General features: G+C 35.6%; 1 protein-coding gene across 22 annotated transcripts in view; it reads right to left on the bottom strand.

Moving 5' to 3' along the window:
- The window catches only part of col14a1a (collagen, type XIV, alpha 1a), a 344,010-nt gene that overhangs the window by 291,724 nt on the left and 35,004 nt on the right, over positions 1-17,282 (bottom strand). For 17 of the 22 annotated variants that reach the window (XM_009292161.5, XM_009292162.5, XM_068214100.2 and 14 more), the window contains 2 exons: positions 16,579-16,722; positions 15,722-15,808 (listed from right to left, as the gene is read on the bottom strand). The exons of the other annotated variants lie outside the window; for them this stretch is intronic. In XM_009292161.5, coding sequence (XP_009290436.2) covers positions 15,722-15,808; positions 16,579-16,722 — 231 coding nt within the window. The remainder of the gene's footprint in view (positions 1-15,721; positions 15,809-16,578; positions 16,723-17,282) is intronic. 22 annotated transcript variants of the gene reach the window in all.

Raw genomic sequence — 17,282 nt, 5'->3', positions numbered from 1 at the left:
AGGGCAGAAGGCTATCTATAGAAATGTTGTTCCAGGGACAACAATGGATATTGATTCAGACGCATTCTACTTAATGTGTACATAAAGTGCAAATCAATGATTCATTTTAATAGGAATTAGCATGGCATATATGATGTGCTCTGCTCATATAAACATTACATTTACTTTTTAAGCTGACACAATGAATAGTTCAGCAGTTCGACTTCATCTGCTTCTGCCACATATCGGCTCCCTCCACCAGCATGACTCTTTTTCAGCCTTCAAAGACAGACTGACTTTGTGTCTGAATGAGACTTGGAATGATAACAATGACTGATGAACATACATAATTACAGAAAGTGGATGATAAGGAAACTCAATTTATTTACACTTATAGCTGCTGATTGGTTCTAGCTTGATAAAACATTCACGAGCGTTGAAAGGTGTAGAACAACATAGGCTTTTTTGTCATTTTTTGGAATACAATTACTCAAAAGAATCGACTTCTCTGCAACACACATACAATATGTTGCTCGTGTTGCCACCTACACCAAAATCACTAAGCTAATCTTTTTGGTTAATGGATTTAATAGTTCAATTTAATCCACTAATTCATTTTCTACTTATTCTGCAAGATAGTAGTATTCAGTTTTAACTGCAATTTAAAGTGGATCATAAAAGGTTCATATTTTGGTTGTGGGAGTCCCCGACAACAGGCTGTTGAAACACTTTTGAAACTCTTTCATTGTCTTATAATATGCATACATGTATATCTAATTTTCCCAATGACTCCCATATGATTTGTTTAGCTGAATCATGTATGCGCAGTATTATCGGTTCACCGCTTCTCAATGTAATGTTGCTGTTCTAATAACTGATTGAGAGTATATATTGGATTATTTAGAGTCAGAGAGGGTATTAGGCTTGACATAAAGTAGTTGGTGGATAAGTGCTAACTGGAGACGCAAATCATTTCAAATGATTCAGTTCAATTTGGTGAACTAGTTCAACCGGTTTACTTAGAAGAACCGGTTAAAAAGATTTGTTCACGATCGCAATACAGAAATAAAACCCATTATTGGACACAATGTGTTAAAGTAATAGTTTTAAGTCTCTGTATTTAATGCTGTCACCGTGCTGCTGTCATGTCCACTTGTTGTTTTTGTCGCGGGAGCAACAGCGAGGATCTGCCAATGGCAGCAGGAGACTCTGAGGTGCAAAAGGGTCAAACAAACACCTGCAGCGCAGATTATATTTACTTCTAAAACGCTTAGAGTAAGATTATATATTAATGACATTAACAAATACGAAAATGAAATAATTTTACTTAGTTTTGTATGTACACAATACAGTTTCAGTTAGATCTAGTTTTTTTTTTTTAAAACTGTAGTTTTTATTTTTATTTCAGTTAACAACAATTATTTAACATTTTAGGTTTCGTTTTTTCGTTCGTTTTCGCTAACTATTTTAACCTTGCTTTCCACGTCCAGTCTAATAACTACATTACAATAATCTACACTGTAGGGGATCTACAGTGTTTGAGGGAGTGGGTTAAATTTCCAGAGTCTACTAGTGGTCGAGAAATGTTCTGTTTAGACGTCATGATGAAATGGATACAAGATACATTTGGTGGGTGACTCGTTAGAAAGAATCTGAATCGACTCTTTCTTTGTGAGAGTCAATAACTTTTACACAGTGCACTTTCATATTTAAAAATCAGCAGAATGTTTTCAATCAATTACAGCTGTGTTACACACTATTTGGAAGGTAATTTTCAAAAATCCATGTTAAGGACACTTTAAAGGCTTAAGGTTAATTAGGTTACAACTTGGGCCCAAACCCAATTCTACCCCTTAGCCTCTCCTCTTACCCCTACTCTTCGTTTTGTGCATTCACGTAAAGGGATAGGGGTGTCCCATTTCTCTTCATCTTGAAGGCGTAGGGCTAAGGGGACGGTTACATAGACCTTGAAATTGAGACTTTTCAGGACCACACTCGAAAACAAGGGGGATGACAATTTCCCAGAATACAACATCTATAACAGCAGCATGACTGAACATGGAAGTCAGGAGATGCACAACTTTTTTGTCATTATTAAAAACTTTTACAACAAAAAAAGCATATGTTTTAATACGTTCATAATTATGAATGCTATGCTTAAAAAATTTAAAAAAAAAAAAAAAAACACTAAAATAAAATCTGTTAAATTTTGCTACCTATAATCCACAGTAATACCTCCTGTATAGCAGTCCCACAAAATTCGATGACACTCAAATACCCTGTCAGAAAAGTCTAGTGGCAGAGAATTACCATTTTAAGGTGTCTGCTATTATGTTAATGCTGTTTTTGTGTGTTTAAACAAATGAATATGGCCACTGTGTAAATGCCCAGTACAGTTATGATCTTATTGCCACATTATATTATTATTATAACAAGATATATGCCTTCTGTGATTTCCTGAAGATAAGTAACAAAAAAATTACACAACTGGAACAACTACAGCAGTTGCCATCGTCGATCTCATATGAAGCAAAAGACTGCGATGACATATGATGATGTGTACAGATGTTGTAGTGCTGTCCCATTTCTTAAGCGTAAATTTTGAAGCCCTTCACCAACACACTCTGTTTCAAAGACCAAGGGAAATGGGTAGGGGTACAAAAATAGAATTAGAACCTTACTGCCTCAGATTAATTAAGCAAGTCATTGGACAACAGTGGTTTGTTCCATATCAAATAAAGAAAAAAAATCTTAAGGGGGCTAATATAGTTAACAGTTTTTATTTTTATTATTTACCAGCCCAGCTTAAAGAAATAAGACTTCACTTAAGCTTCACTTGAGAAATATTTGAAATATTTTTTAAGAAATTAGGAAATATTTGAATATAAATATTAGTGTGTACATAGTATTGTGCTCTAGTCATATAACAGAATTTCATTCAAATTTTCAGCTGACACACCGAAAAGTTGTCAATCAGTGATTCGACTTCATTGCAGCTATATTTGCCACACGCTTCGTCACCTATCAGCTCCCTCCACCATTGGTCCCGATAAGACGTCACACTCCAAAAGACTCCTTTGCAGAAAGTCTTGGAGCTCCCTCCTCCTTGTGAGGAAAAGATCCAGCGCTTTGTCCTTATCAGTGCTAACCTCAGCAGCCTGCCACCTGAGACCGGAGCCAAAATAGACATTATTAGCATTCCCAGTGCGCCGCGCACCCTAATGCAGGCCAGCGGAGCGCTTTACGGGACAGCCATCTCTGCACCTTATACAGCACCTCCTAGAATAATGTTCTACACCAATGAATCCCTTATTAAATGTGAGAAAAAAAGCTCACATTAAAAATACCATCAAGTAAGGCCGATTTTCATTAGAAAAAAGGGTCGTCTGAGGTGAAGCAAAAAGCAGTCACCTTGGAGTGATATCATCTCTCTCTAGATTACAGTGGCTGCAGGTACTGAATTCCTAAATAACAGGCCTCTCACCTTCCTCCAGCGCCCTGCCCTCTGACAATAAAGGTCAAAGCAGACCATTATCAGGCTTCTCTTCCCACACTATTATCGGGGGGTTGGGAGAAGGGGGTTTTTGTGTGAACCATACGTGACCATTGACCCTTGCCGCCTTTTCTGCAAGCCCAGACAAAGACCGTCATGGCAAGACAGAGGAAGTTGTATTCTGAGCACCTTGCTTATTAAACAATGCAATTGTTTCTAGTGTTTTCAATTGAATGGATAAAGTCGCTCATTCTCGTTCTCAATGTGACCTTTTCACTTTGAAGCATGTGACTGGTTCTCTGGCTGCAAAGACAGACTGACTTTGCATCTAAATTAGACTCAGAACAATAAAAATGACTGATAAATATATATTTAAAAGTAAAGTGATCATTAATGAAACTCTTAATTCACTTAGACTACACTGTGGAAAAAACTGAGTCCCGCACAATTCCTTCATGTTGTCCCAATACAAATCGATTAAGTTAACTGTATTGTTTTTATTAATTTAACTAGATTGAATATAAAACAATTATGCTGTCCCAAAAAAACCCTCAAAATTTGTAGTTTCAGCTCATTTTTATGTAGGTAGTTTGAACAACAGCAAATAAATTAGCGCATATTAACTTGTAACATTTTTTTAATATAGATAAATAAGTTCGAGAATAACTGCTTAATATATTTCTTCAAGCATGATACAAATAGTATGCTTTGAAATTTCAAAAGAGCAACATTTATTTTATATAGAAATCTTGGTCCTACCTTACTCAAGTATAGCCTTAACAATTATGTACTTACATCAAAATATAAATGCAACAAACTAACTGTGTTTAAATTGTACTCAAATCACTTTACAATATTAAGTTGTGACAGATGCATTACTTATAGATATGTAATATGTAAAAACATTTATGTGCAAAATTAATTAATATAAATGTCAAGTACATAAGAGCACTAAAAACATTTTACAATATTATGTCTTTACTTTTACTTTTGTTAAATTGTAAATAGTTAATAAATCATTATTTCATTATAATTACATAATATTGCAAAAGTAAAGCTTATATAAAACAAATGAGTCACAAAAAAAAATATATATATATATATATATATATATATATATATATATATATATATATATATATATATATATATATATATTATAACTTAGAGGTTTGGTCTTTTTTCTAGTACGAATATCTATAAATCTAGACAAGATCTAGACTACATTTTCATAAGTACAAATATTTGTCTTAATTTCAGAAGAAGAAAATCAAAATAAGGTGATATTTTTTTTCTTATAACAAGCTTATGTTGACTTATTTCAGATTGTTTTGCTTACCCCATCGATTGCTTTTCTGTTTTAACACCCTTAATTTAGATTTTTATTTTCAGAAAATAAGACAACCATTTTTACTTTTCTAGAAAATGCTTCTTGATTTATATACAGTGGATGAAAGGAAGTATTCAACACCTTTTTTTCTCGGAAAACATATTTCTAAAGTTGTTGACTTGAAATTTTCACAATATGTTGGTAACAGCCAAAGAAATGTATGAAAAGAAAACAATAATAATTAGTTTACAAATAAGATATGTGTAATAAAATGAAATGACACAGGTAAAAAGTATTGAACACATGAAGATAGAGAGGTGTAAAAAGGCAGTGAAAGCCCAGACAGCCGCTGAAATGAATATTAGCTCTTTTAGTCCAGCATCTGCATTACCTGGATGGTGAAGATGGAACCAGAGTGGACATTTCAGCATGACAATGATCCAAAACACAGTTTCAGAAAAAAGAAATTCAATCTGAAGAATGGCCCAGCCAATCACCTGACTTGAATCCAATAGAAAATACAAAATAAAATGAAAACTGGTTCCATGTCAACAGGTCCTTTGGAAATATTATTACCAGGAAAAAACATGATGGTTTGAATATTTTCCCCTCACTTTATTAGCTAAGAAAAAAATAGGAAAAGTTTTGACTATTTGACCAAGTTTAGGCTTTTTGGTGACATGTTGAAGATTTCCCCCACTGTATATGATTTTTGATTTATATATATATGATTCTTGAACTAAAAACAAGACAAAACTTGCAGTATGTTTTTGTAGTGTTTTTCTGCTTGCTATTTAAATGTTTGTTCTTTTGACTGCAGAGTAGTCATTAACACTGCTGACTATAATTTTTTTTTTATCTCTTCCCCATTTATATCCACAGATGTTGAGCATGAATCACAATTACAGACGCCTCATAAAGACGTGCCTGGTGAGAAGATAAAAGACAACAGCTTTGTGTTTATGACACCTTTCAATTTGCTTCTGGATATGCTCATTTGTGAATGAGAGGATTGGGAGGAGATATAAAAAAACTGACCTTTTTGTTGAGCTCAAAGTGCCTTTTTAACAGCCCACACTGATGGCACGGTTTCCTCAGATAACCATTCACTTTCATACTGTCTGCTTGGACACATTCCCAGGGATGGCACATCAAAGCACAGTCTGATTTTGTGATAGCCTACCATCCTATCCCATAGACACATGTGTGCACACACTCACAAGTTTTTGTGATTTAAAGGGACTTCCTACAGATATAGTATTTTTTTTACTGCACAGTAGTGTTCTGTCCTCTTACCTCAACCATAACAATTACTAGAGAGATGTACAGACTTTTTTTTTTTTTTTTTGCTATTTCTGAGCACAATTTTCATCAAATTTGTGAATTTAGGCAGAAGGACTATGAAAGTATATTATAAGTATTTAAAGGTTTAAAACGTAACACTAAATGTTCTAACTTTTATTAAAAGAGTGACCCACAGGGTATTTTAAGGCTCGGTTGTGTTTATAAGATGCAAAGCAATGTGTAATCATGCTTCATTTGTGGAACATCTGGTTATTTATTCATACATCTAACTTTGATTGTATACAGTTACTCAGCTAACATGAAAACAACTGTCATATTTCCTAGTTCTTCCGAAAGGTCCGTCCTCAAGAGGCTCTGATTGGTCAGCTAACATTATGTGCTGGGATTCGCGGATCAGCTCCACGGCACCACAAGCACTCGCTTTTCCGCTGTGTAAACACTGTCAGTCAGAGTAGCTGTTAGCTGTATCAGTTTGTGCCTGAATCAGACAGAACATGACACAGGACACAGCTGAACCTCAAGCTTGCTCTCTAAAATAACATCTGACAAGTGTCTTTCACATATATTTGGAATAAGCATGTGCAAGTAATATAAAACATTCCCATATGTTTTGCGAGTTCCTTATTTGAGATGTAGAGCGCAGGATAGCAGCCGCATAGAGAGAAACTGCAGCACTGGTAAAGGTTGTGGGTGTTTACAGAGATTTGACGCATAAATATGAATTTGTAGCTAAATTGTTAACGGTGCCCAAACAGCTTTTTCCATTGTTTTACAACATTGTTTACGTCCTCGCTACAACATACCGTTAACGCTAGAAACTGTGCATGTAATAGATCAATTTTAAGAAATAAATATACTTACAGGTTGTGGCTCACAATCTACAGCTTCTGCTAAAGCTTTAGCCGAATCCAGCACTGAACTGGGAGAGTCTGAGATGTCCTTCTTCAAATGCTAGAGCTACATCTTTTTTTATAATTCTCTGGAACATAATTAAAATTAAATTGTAAGCACTTCTGTCTTTGTGTTGTGGCCTTTGGAAGCCCAAATACAGAAACAGAAAAAGCTCTGTGGAAACAGCAGAGTTTGGATAGCACTTTAGCTTTTTCTGCTATATTACAGCACCTCTGGCCACGCCCCTTTGCTGCGCAGGGTGTATGCGCTTTGTGAATTTGTGTCACTAACCCGAATTATTTTTTTGGTAGTCCCCAAACTTTGTTCACTGTAGGCTTTGCTAAGCTAACTCTGTAAAAGCCAATGTCTCCCTTTTCATTGAACTTACGCGTCTTACATTCAGAGATGCTGTTGATGTTCACACAGCTACATTACACATCAACTAAACTTTAAAATATGATATCGTAGTGGACCACCCCTTTAAAAATTAACAGTGCAAATCAAATTACATTGTAAAAGGTTGCTGCCTATTTTTTGTTAAGTCAAAGGAACTTTTATAGTAATCTAAACTTAAATCAGTACAACTGAATGAAAATATTAAGTTAAACATTGGATTACTAACAAAATTGAGTTGAAACCATAATTGACTCATTGCTATTAGTTCAAGTAACATAAAAACATTTGTTTTCATGACCTTTTGTCATTTTTTTACAGTCCGACATATAATACATCCACATACATACAACAGGCATCGAAAAAAAACTGTACAAACTGCATTGTACAGAAAACATCTAAAAAATTGCCTATTATTCAATGATCTTTAAAAAATAAAATATTTGAAAAAAATATATTTTTACACAGATTTACATAATTAGATTAATTGACAGGCAAAAAAAAAAAAAAATCTGCAGCGTTTTTCTACAGATTTCTGTGGGCCTGCCCTAAACCCAAAGCTCAAAAGGAAACATTATGCAGTTTTACGATTTCAAAATACTTATTTTCCTTTGATCTATAATTTACATATAAAATTGTGTCCACAATGTCAAGAAAATTACATATATTGCTATACAGGTGTGCCATTTGGTACCCATGGTCTGACAAATACCCAAAATCACACACACACACACACACACACACACACACACACACACACACACACACACACACACACACACACACACACACACACTCACATACACACACACAAACATGCAGACACTATCCTGTCTAGATATGCCTTGTGCCAGCGATAACCCTCTCATGGCAATTTCCATCGAGTTCTTGGTTTGAAATATTGTCTCATTGTTATTCGGCGCTAATGAGATCTAAAGTAGAGAATCAAATTAGAGCTCGGTCATAATCAAAGTGTGCAGTCAGTCTTAACACCACTGAACAGAATCAGAGCTCCACCACCCACTTGGGGTCAGTTTGCTAAATCCTGCCCACTCTAAGGGTCATCTGAAGAGGAAAACGGGGGTCTGTGTGAGCCATACCAATTTCAAACCTTTGCCAATTGGCAGGCGCACAGAGGTGTCCTAAATTAAAGACTCCGAACAACAGATGCGAGACCACGTAGCACAAAAGCTGCTATCCTACTGAGAGACCCCGAGTTAAACGCTTCACTCTCGAGACTATTTGAGCCTTCAAGCAGCCTGAGCTGTTTTTACACCCACTAAACATCAATGTTCACGGCCAAACAAAGCGAAATCTTTGTCTTGAGTGGAGTAAAAAGAGCTAATGGAGACACGACTCCCGCAGAGCCAAACATGAGCTCAGAAATGTTAAAGGAACACGCCACTTTTTAAAAGAGGCTCATTTAACAAGTCTTCTACAGTTAAACAGTTGAGCTTTACCATTTTTGAATTCATTCTCCATCTGGTGGGAGCACTTTTAGTTTCAAAATTAATTGTTTCTTCGATGCACTGTGATGTAGACGCGGACAATTTAATATTGGTTCAATAATAGATCATAATCGGTTATTACGTACTGACTTCATTTACACATATGTCGCGGTAGATTACTGTGGCAAAAGAGGTGAGGCTAAGTAAATAAAACGCCCCAACTACTTAAAAAGCAGATAATTGTGCACAATTCACTGCTTGTGTGTTTGTGTGTCTTTCACTGAAACTGAAAAAGGTCAATTGAAAATGACAGCTGTAAAACTCCATCTCTGCTTCTCTCTCTCAAACACTTTGGACATTTGATTGGCGTGTTCGTGAGGTAAATTATACTCTCCTCTCAGCTTTTAAAGTGATACTTGTGGATCTAGACACAAGTACGTGTCTGTAGTGCGATTTTTCTTTATTGTATCTATTACGGATTACCTGTGATAACATGCAAAAATAGACTAACTGCGGCTGTTCTTCACGCATCACTCATCAGTGAACAGCTCCTGACAGTTGTAGAGTCAATCGCAGCCTTTTCTGTTGAGCGTGTGAAGACAATGACCAATCATAGGGGTGTGGGAACTCACTTGACAATGCTCAGAAACCAAGCGGGACAATATTTACATTAATTAATTTGCTATAAATGCTTATGTTGTCTTATGTGGATGTATTTGAGCTTTTTTCTTTAAATACATACAAAAAGAGTGTTTCCTTTGAGCAGGTAAAATGAAAAGTGCAGTTCATATATCTTGCTTGTATAAAGGACAAAATTGTATTACAAATAATCTATAAACATATTTATAGACTTTAATACAATTCTGTTTGTGTTGTGAAGAAAAAAAATCTAATTGTGTATTTAAAGCATCCTTAATGCACCATGATGCACCGAGATAAGTAAACTAAATCGATGGCATGATAATCATAACCGAACTAAACCGTGAGACCAGTGTAGGTTCACACCCCTATTAGCTTAGCATAGATCATTGAATCGAGTTAGCATCGAGTGGCCATTAGCATCTCTGTCTAAAAATTAAAAAAAGAGTTTGATAATTTTCCTATTTAAAGCTTCTGTCGTTACATTGTGTACACCAACAGAAATGAGAAGCTGCTATTTTCGAGCCTGATGTGGCTATGTGGCTATATAACTATAACTGATTTAGTTATGTAGCTATATAACTACTCTCATTCTAGCACAAAAATCAAGATACATTGCTGTCTTTTGGATTATTTCAGACAAATACTAAGATTTATTCAGTATGGATTGAATTAGGAAGCTGATCTATAGAGCTGATCTATAGTACACACTGAAGTGTATTTCTAAATGAAGACAATGCTAACAGTTTTTTAAATACAACACAGGCTCATTGAAATATCATTCATTTTTCTTCGGCTTATGCCGAGTTCATACTACATGATTTTAGCTGCTATTTTGACTCACCGTCAGGTTTTGAGAAATCATCGACAAATGCCTGAAATCACAGGCAAATCGGTGCTCATTTACGCAAGTAGCAATCACACAATGTGAACTATTAAAGACAAGATCTGAGAGAATCACTGATGAGTCGCCGATGCTGGAGAGATATTTGGCAGGCTAAATATCTGGAGCTGTCGGCGAATTAAATCATGCTGTGTGAAATGAGTTTTGACTGAAAATATCATGGACTGCCAACACCCAATAAGAGAGCAGCATTTGCTTCTGTGTGTGTGTACTTGCAGGCCAGCGGAAGGATGGAGGAGAAGTTAAAAGCGCTAATTTTCAGTTTATTTGGACCCAAGAAATGCAGGAAAAACTGGTGGAGGTTTCACAGGAGCACCGGTGTCTGTTTGACGTTTCATACAGAAAGTTAAAAAAGAATGTTGAGGAGAAATTGCTAATTCCCTTCAAACCCAAGTGAGCAAATAATTACATTTTCTACCCCATTAAAGGCTTCTTTCTCGTTATGTAGTTTACAACAAAAGAGATACGACGTGTGTTTGGTTGTGAAACGTAGTTTGGACGAAGTTGTCAGCGATTCTTCCTATTGTAGAGTCATGCAATGTGTAACCCCCTGTCGCCTATCTTGCAGTGTAAACAAAGCAGTGAACGTTAGCCCAGATAGTCATGCAGTGTGAAAACATCTGTTACACGATTACTTTGAAAATCATGCAGTCCGAACTCTCATTAGTGTCTATTTCAGAGGTCACCATAGCGGAATGAACTGGCAACTACATTGGATGCCCTTCCAGCTGCAACCCAGTACTGGGAAACACCCATACACACTCTTATACACACACACATTCATACACTATGAACAATTTAGCTTACCAAATTCACTTATCGCATGTCTTTGGACTGTGGGGAAAACCGGAGCACCCAGAGGAAAACCACGCGAACACAGAAAGAATATGCAAACTCCACACAAATATGCCAACTGAACCAGCCGGGATTCAAACCAGCAATCTTTTAGCTGTGAGGCGGCAGTGCTAACCACTGAGCCACTGTGCTGCCCTTTAGTGGAAATATGTAACACAAAAATCTACTTTAACGCATGTTTGACTGCAGTTTATACAGGTAGCTAAAACAAATACTATGAGGCAGTATTTCAGTTCCCTTTCACACTCCTCCTTCTTCTTCTTTGGCCTTAGTCCAGTATGGTTGCAGGGTCAGCTCTTTGGAACAAGCCATTTTAGACTTGTCCATATGATAACAACTTTTTTTACACATTCCGGCTGGCCTGTCGTCTGGGCCTGTCACCCTCTTACACTCATACACTCTGGACAATTTAGCCTACCCAATTCACCTGTACCTGTACCGCATGTCTTTGGACTGTGGGGGAAACCTGAGCACTGGGAGGAAACCCACGCGAATGCAAGGAGAACATGCAAACTCCTCACAGAAATGCCAACTGAGCCGAGGTTCAAACCAGCAACCCAGCGATCTTCTTGCTGTGAGGCGACAGCACTACCTACTGTGCCACTGCTACGCCTTGTTCCCTTTCACACTATTGATTTATAATTGATGAATTCAGAATTATGATAAATATTATTTGTAATTGTATAAGTTTGCCTCACCTGAAAAACCTATCTCCACATGGGCAACTTTTCTGGCATGGTCAGTTTACTTACTTCACTTTTTATGGAGTGAAAGTCTGAGTCTGAAGCACGGTTCCGAAAAAGAGCTAAAAGTTATATAGAATCAAGCTAAAACGTGGCCACAGTTCAGTTTTCTCTTATGTTTGCTTTTGAAAACACTATTTGTTGGGTTACGTAACTGATTTGCTGACAAGCCCTGCATTTATATGGGTGTGTACAAAAAGCACAAGTATCTAAAATATAAAACAATAGTAAAAACAATTTACAATTTTTGGATTTGCAAAAATGTATATAGTGCCCTCTGGTGAATTTGTCAACTGAAATGTGCAAGAAATTTTAACCAGAGCAACTAATTTTACATTTTGCGCAAATCTAGGCTGAGGCATGTATTTACAAATGAGCCTGAGCCTGTTGTATAATTCATTCATTCATTTTCTTTTCGTCCCTTTATTAATCAGGGGTCGCCACAACAGAACCGCCAACTTATCCAGCACACGTTTTACGCAGCGGATGCCCTTCCAGCTGCAACCCAGTACTTGGAAACACCCATTCACACTCACACAATACGGCCAACGCGAGCACAGGGAAAACATGTCAAACTCCACACAGAAATGCTGACTGACCCAGCGGGAGTCAGAACCAGCAACCTTCTTGCTGTATGGCGCTTGTGCTACCCACTGAGCCACCGTGATGCCCCTGTTTTATTATGTGCTATGAATTTTAAAGTTATGTGAATTGACCTGAATTAGAGAAAATCGGTATTATGTATGTTTATTTTGTAAATTTTTCTATTTCTATTCTATTTCGTGCATATTTACACTGTATATTATACTCCAAACATGAGTCATTATGTGGCTACAATGTGTTTGCTCTAACACTAACTGCTGGTTAAGCATTAAACTTCTCTGTAAAATGAAGATCGAAAAGATCTCACTGCTATTATAGCTGTCATGTATGTTAGTTATCATCATTAATGTGAGAGCTTTCTCTTCGTATTCAATCACCAGTGTTTTGAGTGGTACTGTACCTTGTAACACTTTGATTTGGTCCAGAAGCTACAGTAAAACTGACTGGTGTGTGCACATAATGCCATCGGAATTATAGAAAATTGCTGTGATATTGGACAGAGGTCTGGCCCTGAGAGAGCCAAGCAGAAACTTTCAGACAGGGACATCATCTTTGACTTTGACTTCCTGAACATGCTCATTTTGTCAAGTATGCCAGGGAGATAAAACACAGCAAAGATGGGACCTACAGAGTGATGATCCCTGCAACTCAAGCCAGTTTAAATTCTTATATGGCACTGAAAGTCACAGTGCAGAAGCTGAAATATCTTGACAGGAGGGCAGCTCCCAGTAGAAAAACCGCAATAATAAACCTCAGAGGATTGTATGATGACATTCATATAGCTTAAAATGCTTTAAAGCGAGGCACAAAAGTGACAGAAAGCGAAAGGTAAAATTGAGACCCACAGGAGAAAGCAAAACTCATAGGAAAGAGAAATCTCTTTAATTGAGCAATTGTCTCTGAAATGAATGAACAAGAACAAGTTTTTCTGTGTATTGCATCGAGTTTTCACCTGAGACAAAGAGACTTGCATGTTTTAACAACTGTTCCCAAGATACCAAAGTTTGACATAAAAAACCTGAATTTTTAATACAAACTTAACATTTCTCAACAAGTTCTGACAAGACAAGGGAGAGACTGCTCTGTGTTAGCAATTTTGGCTACACTTTAGTTTAGGTCATAGTTCATGGTAACTACTGGCTTATTACCTGCCTATTATTCCAATATCAACTGTTCATTAGTAGTTACAAATAGGGATGCTCAGATCCGATCACGTGAACGAAAATCGGGCCCAATTACAGAGTTTTAGACTCAATAGGAATCGGATGTTACCTCCCGATAAGGACTCAAATATATATATATATATATATATATATATATATATATATATATTTCCATTACTTTATAACACACCAATAGTTGGGGTGGTACAGACTTAGACCTCTTTCTTGACTTAACAGAGAAACAGCGACGCCTGCATCATGACATCACATTGTTGCGGAGACAATGTGGAGTGTGAGTATATGTGCGGACTGGAGGTATTATGAAGTTGATGACGTAAACATTGCCATAGCAAACTGTGACATGTAAACTTGGGACTGCCTGCTGGGTATTTTAAATTGAGGCGCTATTTGTTTTTATATTAGTTAACATATATATACAGTTGCACTAAATTTTGTTTTTGTGATTAATGTTATTAATTACTTGATTGTAAAAGCTACCTCACAGAAGTGCTCTGGTTGGTAAAAAAAATTGCTGAATGTGAAAATAAGGTGAATCGGATCGAGTTTTACTATCGGTATATATTCAAAATCAAATGACTCAAACTTGAAAGCAAAAAATTGTGATCCCTAGTTAAAGTATGACCTTATTTTGTATTACTAATCCCACCCAAAACCTACCGAACTTCTACCTTACTAACTATTAATCAACAGCTAATTATTAGTTTATGAAGCTTGTATTGCTAGTTAACAGTTTGATAAAACTTTGAATTGTGATCTAAACTAAAGTGTTACAGCAATTTTATATATTGTACAAACAGCAGTCCATACTTTAGCAGTTTAACCAAGTTGAACAATTTAATTTGAATGTTTTATACATATTTTTCATATAAATCCCTCTTGAGGATACAAATCTGTGAAATAGCAATGTTTTTAAAAATCTAACACATGAAAATTACAAACATACAGTTGAAGTCAGAATTATTAGCCCCCCTTTGAATTTCCTTTTCTTTTTTAAATATTTCTGCAGAGCAAACATTGTTATACAATGACTTTCCTAATTAACCTAAACTGTCTATTTAACCTAATTACCCTAGTTAAGCCTTTGAATGTAACTTTAAGCTGTATAAAAGTGTCTTAAGAAATATCTAGTCAAATATTATTTACTTTCATCATGGCAAATCTGGGGGAAAAAAAAAAAAAAACAGGGGGGCTAATAAGTCAAAGGGGCTAATAATTTTGATTTGAGTTGTATGTTCATATATTTTGCCAAAATCAAATTATATTGATTTTGCTTGATTCACAGCAGTTTAAAAGTGAAATGTTGCACTAAACATGTCTTGTTTTTTTAATTAATAGAAAAAAAATTTAATGTGGCAAAGTTTTATTATATTTGTTCATGCATTTATCGAGGTTTTTAAAAAATCAACATGCATGCTGCTGGTGACTTTAATGCTTTTAAATGAACTCCAAAGCTTTATCGCGTTTAAAAATCCAAATTAACCTCTACAATAAAAGCGTTTTAAGGTAAAACATAGTGATGTATAAGGAAATAAACAAAAGTTCTTATTAATGAATAATTTGCTCCATAATTACATTTAGCATAAAAACCGAATCAAAGTCTTTATTGCCTCTATAGTGTTAATTTCAGCAGAAAACAGCAGTAAAGTTTATGAATGAATACTAAATTAATAAATAAACACATTTTTTCTGGTAGATTATCTCAGAGAATAGATTGTCTTATTGTATGATAGAATAATCCCATGTATTTCTCTAAAGAAGTACTTTGATAACAACATTGAGACAACCCATTGCCTTACTGCAGACTCAAACAACAGAACAAGACACATATCATGCCAAAGTTGTGGGTTCAATTCCATGGGAGAGCAAGAACATAAAGTGTGTACCTTCAATGCATTGCAAGTCACTTTGGATGAAAGCATCTGCCAAATAAGAAAATGTAAACCTTTCGCTTTACCTGCTGAGATCTCATTGCCCTCTTCCACAGCTCCAGGTTCTTTCAGTCTTTGTGGTTGAGTGATTTCTCCATCACTGCTCTGGTCTTCTGCTCAAGACACATGAGGAATTAAGATAGTCTATGACATATAATATGTATAACATCATACATTTTTTATATTTGTATATTTATGCAGTATATTATGAATATGGTCACACTTGATTTTCATTGATTAATGTTTCCAAATGTATTAACAAACATAAACTAATAATGAACGATACTTGTACAGCATTTATTAATCAAGGTTTCAGTGCTTCTTGACATTACATAATCGGCTGTGAGTTAACAAACTAACAATAAGCAACTTTATTATCATTTCCTAACATTAACAAAGATTAGCAAGTACTGTAATGAATGTATTGTCCATTGTTTGGCCATCTTAGAAAATATCTTAACAATGTTAAAGCCTATAGACCATTTTGAGGGACATTAACAATAATAATAGTCCTAAAGTATTTCCTGTTTTACATTTCTAATTTCCATAGCTTCTGATAATTTAAAAAAGTCCAAATATTGATAAATAATCCCATGGCAGGTGTTTTAACGTAAAGTTATCATTGAATTGTCTCTTGTTACAGATATGAAATAGTTTGACAGCAAGCAGGACATTTCCATGGGCCAATGATATCATCACATTGAAATGGTCTCTACAATTTATACACATTGAGCTACTATGCTATTATTTATGCTATTATTTTCAAGCTACCAGTTTCTTTCGATGTTTTCTTAAAACACAGAGGAGTCTATGATCAAACACATTATTTTCACTTGCAATCTGTATCTGTGGGATTGCTTCAAAGAAACAAGGTATTTCGTACCAGTATATTTTCCCTGAAGTGCTCGGCTCTGCAGGTTTCCACTCACTGCAATAACCTTGACTGAATACTCCTTCCTGGGATTAAACTCCTTTATTATTGCTTTATTCACTCCCTTTGCAATTTGCAGCTCGCTTGTTTCCCCTCCTGTCATCAGACACGAATCAGAAAAATCAAAAAGAGAACAGTTAGTCCGGCATACCTGCATCTGTTCAGAAAACTATAAAATAATCATCTGAATATAATATAAAAAGAATATCTTTATAATATTATTTAGATGCAAAGTCAAATGGAAATAATGTTCCTAATGATAATACTAACAATAGTATATATATATATATATATATATATATATATATATATATATATATATATATATATATATATATATATATATATATATATATATATATATATATATATATATATATATATATATGACACAGTTTGGCATAGCTATTGATTAACTTATTCCAATTCCAAAAATGGGTGGCATGGTGGCTCAGTAATTAGTCTCAGACGAAGCTGTCTCCTCACAGCAGGAAGGTTGATGATTTGAGCCCTGGCTGGGTCAGTTGGCATTTCTGTGTGGAGTTTGCATGTTCTCCCCATGTTCATGTAGGTACCTCCGGGGTTTCCAGTTTTACCCACAGTCGAAAGACATGTAGTATGGGTGAACTGAATTGGCGCTAGTGTATGTGTGTGAA

The sequence above is a fragment of the Danio rerio genome, chromosome 16 (assembly GCF_049306965.1).
Source record: "Danio rerio strain Tuebingen ecotype United States chromosome 16, GRCz12tu, whole genome shotgun sequence".
Lineage (NCBI taxonomy): Eukaryota > Metazoa > Chordata > Actinopteri > Cypriniformes > Danionidae > Danio > Danio rerio.
This window is presented reverse-complemented; position numbering and strand designations above follow the sequence as displayed.